Source organism: Sinohyriopsis cumingii, unplaced genomic scaffold (genome assembly GCF_028554795.1).
Source record: "Sinohyriopsis cumingii isolate HCF-2022 unplaced genomic scaffold, ASM2855479v2 utg000426l, whole genome shotgun sequence".
NCBI classification, from domain to species: Eukaryota; Metazoa; Mollusca; class Bivalvia; order Unionida; family Unionidae; genus Sinohyriopsis; species Sinohyriopsis cumingii.
The window spans coordinates 2,935,993-2,948,083 of NW_028315897.1; the positions used below are offsets into that span (position 1 = coordinate 2,935,993).

Consider the following 12,091-nt stretch of genomic DNA (forward strand, 5'->3'; position numbering starts at 1 on the left):
AAATATTTGAGCAAATTGCAACATATCGTCTAATCATTGTGTATAAAGGAACTAACAAACTAACGTTAATTTAAGCTGTGTCTGTACTTTCAAACAATACAATCTGGTAATGCACATTAGCTACAAATATATATGTTTTCTGTTGAGGCCATGACGTGTCGTGTACAAAACAACATTTCCCTGTGGTACACTAATGTTAATCGACCATGTAAATTGTGTGCACATTTAAAAACTTAAAGTCCAGACAGCGAAACAACTTACTTAATTACATTCCCTTCATGTAATAATGTACAATATCATGCACGCTTGGTCACATTATGTATCCGGGTAGAGTTTTCTGTCAACATTTATATCAAGCATGGAACGGTAAGGACCGAATAATCAATAAGTATTATAACATAGCATGCCCCTTTTGAAACGAGTACGATAATTCGGTGGTCGGTAAATCTCACTGTGTATAATTACTGAATGAGAACTGTTTCCCACTTGCAGACGTAAAAAAACTACAGTATCTTTTAATGTGAGTTTTGGCTCACGTATTTTCTGCGTGAAAAAGTGAGCGATGCCCCCTTTATATATACAACTAGGGTGTCGGTGTTTCTGGCTCAATTGTTTGTTTCGTTTTGTGCGTGAGAGTGTGTGTGTTCTGTGTCAGTGTCTAATTAATATATAATATCGTTTTAGGATGCATGTGTGTATCCGATGGCGAATCTATGAATGCCATAGGTGGGATATCGTTTATCATCAAACAAGGATTGTAAAGTTCAAGGCCGGGCAGCCAGTAATTTAACACGATGGACAGCTGGTCGGTAAATGTAGAATTATAATAGTCACCTCATGAAACAAACGTATAATTAATTAGCCCATAAAAGTGTCCGTTTGTACGTATTTACTAAAAGAAGGACGTTACTTCTTTTTCCCACAAGAGCAATAAATGCGTGATATAGAATCAATATGACAAGGGTTTGAATATAACCCTTTCTTGGTAAGTGGTTAAAGTCAGGAAATTTTGGAGAATAATTACTTTTCATAAATATATTCGTCTTAGACACCACATATTAAATGCAAGTAATATATGATTTGTGCTTATTTACGCAGAGTATCTATATTTTACTTACTCTTTCTTTTTTCTCTCTTTCTTCCTGAAAGAATAGAATAAGTCCGATAATAGAGAAGATGATATCAATCCCTTTTATATGCTCTCCAGAAAGGGAGAGGACACGTATACACAAATTCGTCATACTCGTAAATGGAAATACAGGGCAAAATACACAGTGTAAGTCATTACATGAAACAAAGTAATCCCAAACAGTTGTCGTTTTAAATAATATATTTTACCCTTTGCCTCGTATGTAAATCTTTGAATTGGAACTGTTTTCCTTTATTTATCCTGTAATGTTTCATCACTTTGGTACTATATAAATGTAGGCAAAAAGGAAAAGTGTGCTGCTAATTCCAACAACAAATTAAACGGCAGACAGCCTATCATCAAATATACACTGCCTCTCTGAAGTTTGTGTTTCATTATTGTTTCACTGCATTTGCCCTCGAACTGTGTGTATAATTATCAAGTCACTCATCTCTCAATTGTCGTGTGGACTGGTATAAGTAAAACGTACCTCGGTGCGGTAATGTGTGATCAGGAAAGTGGGCAAACAAAACCAATATTGTTTTATTTCAGAAAAGTATAGCGTTTTCAAAAATGCTCATCTGCTGATTTTTTGAAGACATTAGCTGTCATTCGTTTTTCCAAATCCATGCTCTTTCTTCAGTATTTGATTAATTTGTATAATTAAAGAGTTTTTTTTGTTGCACAAATGCCTGCAGAACATTTCGCTCTCTCTCTCTACAGGACACTATATCCAACATGATAGTTCAGTACATTGGTATAAATTGGCAGTGTATGTTTATTTCTTACACACAAACGATACAAATATTTTTTGTGTATGTACTGGTGTGGACATTCTTGAAAGACCAAGATAATATGATTAGAAAATCTTATCAGGTTTCCTCACTATTTTCATCAAGGAAAAGGAATAGGTAGTACATTATGCACAGACGACACTATCCTAATTAAATGCACATTGCACACTTGATACGTCTTCCAGCAGATAATCCTTTGTTGATATTTGAATATTAGAAGAAAGGAAAATAAGAAACTTGCACTTTTCATAACAGTTCATCTTACGCTATGAGATTGTAAGAACCGTTCTCTCTGCATTAGATAATACAATATTATTTTCGTCAATCGATGTAATTTGAAAAAGAAAAGAAAAACGTGGATCAAGCACGGTCATAGGACGGCAAAATGCTATTTACTAGATTTGTATAAATTGGCAGTGTGTGTTTCATTTTTTTATACAAAATAATGATGAAAAGTGTTTTTGTGTCTGTGCTGGTGTGTACATTCTCGAACAATAACGAGAATCTGATTAGCAAATCTTACACTATGGGGTATTTCAGACCAATCTGAATACACTTCTTTGGAAGTGTTAGGCAACGTCAACTGCATCATTTTTGTCAAAGCTGATTGATTCATGTCCCTATATATGGAGCATGGACTTAAATGCTATAATTATCGGCGTGGATAAGTATAAAACGTGATGATTTTTATGACAAAACAAGATGTCAACCATAGTCGCGTGCACATAAGCTTTTTAACTATCTTTATACTGGCTGAATCCAATGAATCATTATTAATGCCAAAATATGTAGTATATCTTGATGAAATATATCTGTAATAATTGCATCATTTGTCTTGTATAAATGGCTGATATAGCTCATTCGCAATGGCATGATTCTGACCAGAATTAGTTGTATTATCCCCACCGAATTAATGAATAAACATCAAATGTATATTAGCCGTAAATTCAAAATGGATGACAGCAGTTAATTCGACTTCATTTAAAGCTTGAATTTAACGCGATGTTTAAATATAATGATATTGATGCAACTAACGTAGGACACCAAGTCAATTGGTAGCTAAAAGCACAACATAAAAATCAAAATCACTAATGAAAAAACAATCCACATATCTGCTAAGAAATATTACTATCATTTGGCAGACTTTCGATTAAAATTAAAGTAAACGTTTTCGGTACTGAAGCATTAAGGGATAAACAAATTGATAAAAGGTTCCACTGTGAAAACATCAATGACGAAACATAAATAAAATGATTAAATACAAATAAAATGATCAAGTACAAATAAAATGATTAAATACAAATACAATTATTAAGTACAAATAAAATGATTAAATACAAATAAAATGATTAAGTACAAACAAAATGATTAAATACAAATACAATGATTAAGTACAAAAAAGGCCATGAGGATACTGCATATAGTATTTGTTGTATTCACGCATCATTCAAACTAGAATTTTATTTTGTAAGGAACACTTTGTAAAAAACACAACAAAATGGTTTTGGATGAAATAGCAGATGGAAAAATGACTGTTTGATTTGATGTTATTATTATAGGGCTTAACGTCATTTTTCAGCACAAGATAGGCTATGCATGACGGCCAGTATAAACGGTTGAGAAAAAACCAGGGAAACCCCGGAAAGAACCACGAGAACCTACTGGCAAGCCTTTTCACATACCCACATTGGCCGAGCCCGAGAGGCGAACCCACACAGACAGACGTGAGATAGCAGTGATCCGAAACGATGAGTGCTTTAGACCACTCGGCCACAACATGACCTCAGATCGGCACCATTTTTATCATAGTAAGTATCTTAGTGAACATTTCATGTTAACATGACCATCCATTCAGCAATAGCAACGATGACAAGAGTTACAAGATGGCCACCATTGCCGGAAATTCAATTATGCATATTTTATTGTTGATTTTCCCCGTTTAATATGCAGTTAAAATACTAATTAAAAGACTCATTTGTTCGTATAATATCTGTTCGGTGAACACTTTTAACGTCGATTAAAAACAAGGTACAACCCGACTCGTTTTCTTTTATTTGTTTTATAACTTATCTCGTAATGACGAGGTTTCCTCTGACATTCTTCTTTTTTCCATCCACATTTGATTTTGAATGGGTAATATGGCATTCGATACCTCTGTCTAATCTGTGTTTCAGTATCGCACACCTAGAATGTTGTCTTTGTACATAAAGCCTGGAAGTACTTTTGATAATGAAATATTCAATAAACAGTCAGCTGTTAAAATATCAGGAATCATTTATTGCTATACATTTGAAAACTAGTGTGTTATTTCATGATTTTAGATTATTAACGGGTCTGAGGATGTAATTGTGTTGCATACAGTATCTGCTGAAAATTGCCGATTTTGTACCTACGGTTTAATGAGGGATACCGTTCAGTGGCGACTAGACTTGTCTAGGAAAATCGCACTACCTCCCGCTAATAAATTATACTTGATTGTGACAACGTTTAGGACAGAATGCTGAGATTGCAGATGAATTTGGTGTGCAAAGTGACTCCAAACGTAACAGATAGGGACAATCCATGTACTATGCAGATGAAATCTGCTATATGCCGGGAGTAATTAAAGACAGTACCAGCATACATCTAAAAATGTACAACAATTATAAAAAAATTGTGATGAGCGAAAACATCAAAACAAACAAAAAAAAATAAAAAATAAAATAAAAAATTGGGATGCCTTAAGTTTCAACCTCGCAACCTCTTGTTTGACAGGCGTTAGTAATACAAGATAGTTTAAACATAAATATAAAAAGTAAGAAATAAATCTTTGGAATACGCGAGTTTAAAAGAAAGTTCAAACATGAACAAGTAACAAACAACAAAGTAGATGCTGCAACTTTCGAACTAGCGAATTCTTGTTTGGCAAACATAGTAAGAAAAGAAAGTTTCCACACAAAAGTTAAAAAAGAAATAATAAAAACAAAACTGCGATGCCGCGAAAATCAGACTCGGAACCGAGTATTTGGCAGGCGTTAGTCATACAGAAACTTTCAAAATAAACAAATGGGGTGCCGCGAATTTCGAACTGACAACTTGTTGCTTAGCAAACCTTAGTATAGAAGAAAGTTAGTAGTTAATGGGTGCGAACCTTGTTTCTTCTAACATTTCAAATTAAACAGTAAAAAAAATTAAAATTTAAAAATTGCGATCAGCGAGGTTGAAAGAAAGATTCTACATTAAATTATTTTAAAAAAATATATAACCAGATTGGGATGACGCGAGCCTTTAACTCGTTACCTTGTGTTTGGCAGACGGAAGTCATAAAAGAAAGTTCCAACATGAAAATAAAAGGTTTATAAAAGGCAATTGGATACGCGAGTTCAAAAGAATGTATGCACATACAAATTAAATCAGAAGCAAAATTAAAATATAAAATAAAACTTGATATGCCTTATATAGTAAATATTATGGCGATAATGGTTGAGTCATGGGACGCCATTTTGGTTTAATTTTCGTGTTGAAATTGCTGAATAGTTTGCAACATTATGCTGAGTATGAATAATCAATAATTGTTATATCATGTTTTAAAGTAATGTGTAACGTCACGAATAGAAACATGATATCGGCCCTATTTACCGGTATGGAATGCAGAAGAAAAACATATCGTTTTATCATTTCGACTAACTGTTACCAAATCTGTTATGCAAATTTTCAGTATGAGTTTAATAATGAAAACTACACAAATTTTGTTCTGTGATATAAATAGGAGAGACAATACGACGAGTTTATTCAATAATAATCATGAACCTCTTCAACACAACTTGAATGTCTAGAGTTTTGATAATATCTGTACAATTAGCAATAAAACCACCATACAGTATAGTAAATTGTAAATTATGGCAATATTATATATCTATATATATATATATATATATATATATATATATATATATATATATATATATATGGTAATCAAATAATTGACAGATTCTTAAACATTAAAATAATTATAATATAACTGTTTTTGTTTCCTATGTTACAAGGATAAATTGTATATAATGCTTAAACACGTAGACAGATACACGAACACTATTAATGTATAATGAATATATACACAAAAAAAAAAAAAACTTTTTTCGATACCCTACTTCACTAAACATTCCTAACGCTATGAGAGACAATCAAATCAAATGGCTTGAAACAAGCCAAGTGATGACAAAATAATCTGAAACCAGGTCTGCGTAACAATTTATAGACCAATGTTTAAATACTAAACCTGTTAATATGGCGAGTACCCTTTTCGGAAACCAGTTTGAGTTTGATAGATTAACCCCCGCTTTCACTTGTCAATGCAGTCAGTCGTTATTCAAGAAAGCGCCTACGTTCTTATTTTGCACAACGATGTGTGGAACGCCTTGACAATTGTTGGGATCATTTAATACATTATATATATATATATATAATAAATTGTACCCACGCATGCCTGCAAGACTAAAATATAGAATTATACAAGTGGGTCAATATTGGAGTAGTTATGTCACAATGTGTTTTAAAATACCATTTAACATACTCCAGAGTAGTTACGTATAGCTTAAAGTATTAACTCTTTAAAATACTAACTTGACCTTTTCATTTCAATATTGTTAATGAACAGCTACTTTCTAAAGATAAACTCAGTTATCCTTAATACATATTAAAATGTATTAATTGCTCACGTAACAACAGAAATAGTGCAGACCTTATATCTTGTATGGCTTCGTTTTTGCTTTAGAGATTACGCATCGCGTATGTTTTGATGAATATGTTAAAACAAGAAAGTGTTTCCGGTAATTATAAATTTTTTTTCCGGACGCGGAAACAAGTTTTATGATTACATTGTGCCTCTTGTGACCTTTAACTTTCGGATCAAACAGACAATGTTAGCCACATTATACATTTAGAAAAAGAAAGCCACTAATTATCATCACAATGCTTGTAAAATTATGGAGCGGACAGTCAATAATTTAACAGGACGTACAGCTGGTCTGACAGTGTCATATTATAATTGGCACAGATTGAGACAAACGTATAATGTATTAGTCCACTAAAGTGTCCGTTTGTACGCATTTATTGAAAACACCCTTCCACCTCCTTTTCCGTCAAAAGCAATACATGTGCGATATAAAAATAATAATATAGAAATTATATGAATTAGAAAAGGGTTTGAAAATAATCCTTCCTTGGTAATTGTACAAAATGATGAACATTTGGTTATTAATTATTTTTTTATAAATATTGTCGACTTATATATCATATAGTAATTGTATGGGATGCATGCTTTGTACTTATTTACTGAAAGCAGCTAAAATTGTACTTACTCTTAGTTTCTTCTCTCTTTCTTCCTGAAAGAAAAGAATAAATCTGATATTAGTCAAGATGAAATATCCAACATATTTGCTCTCAAAATGGGAAGTATATACGGATGCAGACATTCACAAATGAAAATCCAACGTGAGACACAACAAAAATAAATAAATGATGATGCATAGTTGACATTTCGCTATAAAATCCTAAAACTATCAATACGAACGTAGGATGGTGGCAATGCAATAAACCATAGACAAAGGTGTTGTTATGACTAAGAAATATTTGAGCAAATTGCAACATATCGTCTAATCATTGTGTATAAAGGAACTAACAAACTAACGTTAATTTAAGCTGTGTCTGTACTTTCAAACAATACAATCTGGTAATGCACATTAGCTACAAATATATATGTTTTCTGTTGATGCCATGACGTGTCGTGTACAAAACAACATTTCCCTGTGGTACACTAATGTTAATCGACCATGTAAATTGTGTGCACATTTAAAAACTTAAAGTCCAGACAGCGAAACAACTTACTTAATTACATTCCCTTCATGTAATAATGTACAATATCATGCACGCTTGGTCACATTATGTATCAGGGTACAGTTTTCTGTCAACATTTATATAAAGCATGGAACGGTAAGGACCGAATAATCAATAAGTATTATAGCATAGCATGCCCCTTTTGAAACGAGTACGATAATTCGGTGGTCGGTAAATCTCACTGTGTATAATTACTGAATGAGAACTGTTTCCCACTTGCAGACGTAAAAAAACTACAGTATCTTTTAATGTGAGTTTTGGCTCACGTATTTTCTGCGTGGAAAAGTGAGCGATGCCCCCTTTATATATACAACTAGGGTGTCGGTGTTTCTGGCTCAATTGTTTGTTTCGTTTTGTGCGTGAGAGTGTGTGTGTTCTGTGTCAGTGTCTAATTAATATATAATATCGTTTTAGGATGCATGTGTGTATCCGATGGCGAATCTATGAATGCCATAGGTGGGATATCGTTTATCATCAAACAAGGATTGTAAAGTTCAAGGCCGGGCAGCCAGTAATTTAACACGATGGACAGCTGGTCGGTAAATGTAGAATTATAATAGTCACCTCATGAAACAAACGTATAATTAATTAGCCCATAAAAGTGTCCGTTTGTACGTATTTACTAAAAGAAGGACGTTACTTCTTTTTCCCACAAGAGCAATAAATGCGTGATATAGAATCAATATGACAAGGGTTTGAATATAACCCTTTCTTGGTAAGTGGTTAAAGTCAGGAAATTTTGGAGAATAATTACTTTTCATAAATATATTCGTCTTAGACACCACATATTAAATGCAAGTAATATATGATTTGTGCTTATTTACGCAGAGTATCTATATTTTTACTTACTCTTTCTTTTTTCTCTCTTTCTTCCTGAAAGAATAGAATAAGTCCGATAATAGAGAAGATGATATCAATCCCTTTTATATGCTCTCCAGAAAGGGAGAGGACACGTATACACAAATTCGTCATACTCGTAAATGGAAATACAGGGCAAAATACACAGTGTAAGTCATTACATGAAACAAAGTAATCCCAAACAGTTGTCGTTTTAAATAATATATTTTACCCTTTGCCTCGTATGTAAATCTTTGAATTGGAACTGTTTTCCTTTATTTATCCTGTAATGTTTCATCACTTTGGTACTATATAAATGTAGGCAAAAAGGAAAAGTGTGCTGCTAATTCCAACAACAAATTAAACGGCAGACAGCCTATCATCAAATATACACTGCCTCTCTGAAGTTTGTGTTTCATTATTGTTTCACTGCATTTGCCCTCGAACTGTGTGTATAATTATCAAGTCACTCATCTCTCAATTGTCGTGTGGACTGGTATAAGCAAAACGTACCTCGGTGCGGTAATGTGTGATCAGGAAAGTGGGCAAACAAAACCAATATTGTTTTATTTCAGAAAAGTATAGCGTTTTCAAAAATGCTCATCTGCTGATTTTTTGAAGACATTAGCTGTCATTCGTTTTTCCAAATCCATGCTCTTTCTTCAGTATTTGATTAATTTGTATAATTAAAGAGTTTTTTTGTTGCACAAATGCCTGCAGAACATTTCGCTCTCTCTCTCTACAGGACACTATATCCAACATGATAGTTCAGTACATTGGTATAAATTGGCAGTGTATGTTTATTTCTTACACACAAACGATACAAATATTTTTTGTGTATGTACTGGTGTGGACATTCTTGAAAGACCAAGATAATATGATTAGAAAATCTTATCAGGTTTCCTCACTATTTTCATCAAGGAAAAGGAATAGGTAGTACATTATGCACAGACGACACTATCCTAATTAAATGCACATTGCACACTTGATACGTCTTCCAGCAGATAATCCTTTGTTGATATTTGAATATTAGAAGAAAGGAAAATAAGAAACTTGCACTTTTCATAACAGTTCATCTTACGCTATGAGATTGTAAGAACCGTTCTCTCTGCATTAGATAATACAATATTATTTTCGTCAATCGATGTAATTTGAAAAAGAAAAGAAAAACGTGGATCAAGCACGGTCATAGGACGGCAAAATGCTATTTACTAGATTTGTATAAATTGGCAGTGTGTGTTTCATTTTTTTATACAAAATAATGATGAAAAGTGTTTTTGTGTCTGTGCTGGTGTGTACATTCTCGAACAATAACGAGAATCTGATTAGCAAATCTTACACTATGGGGTATTTCAGACCAATCTGAATACACTTCTTTGGAAGTGTTAGGCAACGTCAACTGCATCATTTTTGTCAAAGCTGATTGATTCATGTCCCTATATATGGAGCATGGACTTAAATGCTATAATTATCGGCGTGGATAAGTATAAAACGTGATGATTTTTATGACAAAACAAGATGTCAACCATAGTCGCGTGCACATAAGCTTTTTAACTATCTTTATACTGGCTGAATCCAATGAATCATTATTAATGCCAAAATATGTAGTATATCTTGATGAAATATATCTGTAATAATTGCATCATTTGTCTTGTAAAAATGGCTGATATAGCTCATTCGCAATGGCATGATTCTGACCAGAATTAGTTGTATTATCCCCACCGAATTAATGAATAAACATCAAATGTATATTAGCCGTAAATTCAAAATGGATGACAGCAGTTAATTCGACTTCATTTAAAGCTTGAATTTAACGCGATGTTTAAATATAATGATATTGATGCAACTAACGTAGGACACCAAGTCAATTGGTAGCTAAAAGCACAACATAAAAATCAAAATCACTAATGAAAAAACAATCCACATATCTGCTAAGAAATATTACTATCATTTGGCAGACTTTCGATTAAAATTAAAGTAAACGTTTTCGGTACTGAAGCATTAAGGGATAAACAAATTGATAAAAGGTTCCACTGTGAAAACATCAATGATGAAACATAAATAAAATGATTAAATACAAATAAAATGATCAAGTACAAATAAAATGATTAAATACAAATACAATTATTAAGTACAAATAAAATGATTAAATACAAATAAAATGATTAAGTACAAATAAAATGATTAAATACAAATACAATGATTAAGTACAAAAAAGGCCATGAGGATACTGCATATAGTATTTGTTGTATTCACGCATCATTCAAACTAGAATTTTATTTTGTAAGGAACACTTTGTAAAAAACACAACAAAATGGTTTTGGATGAAATAGCAGATGGAAAAATGACTGTTTGATTTGATGTTATTATTATAGGGCTTAACGTCATTTTTCAGCACAAGATAGGCTATGCATGACGGCCAGTATAAACGGTTGAGAAAAAACCAGGGAAACCCCGGAAAGAACCACGAGAACCTACTGGCAAGCCTTTTCACATACCCACATTGGCCGAGCCCGAGAGGCGAACCCACACAGACAGACGTGAGATAGCAGTGATCCGAAACGATGAGTGCTTTAGACCACTCGGCCACAACATGACCTCAGATCGGCACCATTTTTATCATAGTAAGTATCTTAGTGAACATTTCATGTTAACATGACCATCCATTCAGCAATAGCAACGATGACAAGAGTTACAAGATGGCCACCATTGCCGGAAATTCAATTATGCATATTTTGTTGTTGATTTTCCCCGTTTAATATGCAGTTAAAATACTAATTAAAAGACTCATTTGTTCGTATAATATCTGTTCGGTGAACACTTTTAACGTCGATTAAAAACAAGGTACAACCCGACTCGTTTTCTTTTATTTGTTTTATAACTCATCTCGTAATGACGAGGTTTCTTCTGACATTCTTCTTTTTTCCATCCACATTTGATTTTGAATGGGTAATATGGCATTCGATACCTCTGTCTAATCTGTGTTTCAGTATCGCACACCTAGAATGTTGTCTTTGTACATAAAGCCTGGAAGTACTTTTGATAATGAAATATTCAATAAACAGTCAGCTGTTAAAATATCAGGAATCATTTATTGCTATACATTTGAAAACTAGTGTGTTATTTCATGATTTTAGATTATTAACGGGTCTGAGGATGTAATTGTGTTGCATACAGTATCTGCTGAAAATTGCCGATTTTGTACCTACGGTTTAATGAGGGACACCGTTCAGTGGCGACTAGACTTGTCTAGGAAAATCGCACTACCTCCCGCTAATAAATTATACTTGATTGTGACAACGTTTAGGACAGAATGCTGAGATTGCAGATGAATTTGGTGTGCAAAGTGACTCCAAACGTAACAGATAGGGACAATCCATGTACTATGCAGATGAAATCTGCTATATGCCGGGAGTAATTAAAGACAGTACCAGCATACATCTAAAAATGTACAACA

General features: G+C 33.2%; 1 protein-coding gene across 5 annotated transcripts in view; it reads right to left on the bottom strand.

The window, feature by feature from the left end:
* Nucleotides 1-12,091, bottom strand: part of LOC149774077 (E3 ubiquitin-protein ligase TRIM56-like) — a 106,062-nt gene that overhangs the window by 64,709 nt on the left and 29,262 nt on the right. For 4 of the 5 annotated variants that reach the window (XM_089945802.1, XM_089945806.1, XM_089945803.1 and 1 more), the window contains 3 exons: nucleotides 8,647-8,670; nucleotides 7,263-7,286; nucleotides 1,119-1,142 (listed from right to left, as the gene is read on the bottom strand). The exons of the other annotated variant lie outside the window; for it this stretch is intronic. In XM_089945802.1, the coding sequence (XP_089801928.1) occupies nucleotides 1,119-1,142; nucleotides 7,263-7,286; nucleotides 8,647-8,670 (72 nt within the window). The remainder of the gene's footprint in view (nucleotides 1-1,118; nucleotides 1,143-7,262; nucleotides 7,287-8,646; nucleotides 8,671-12,091) is intronic. 5 annotated transcript variants of the gene reach the window in all.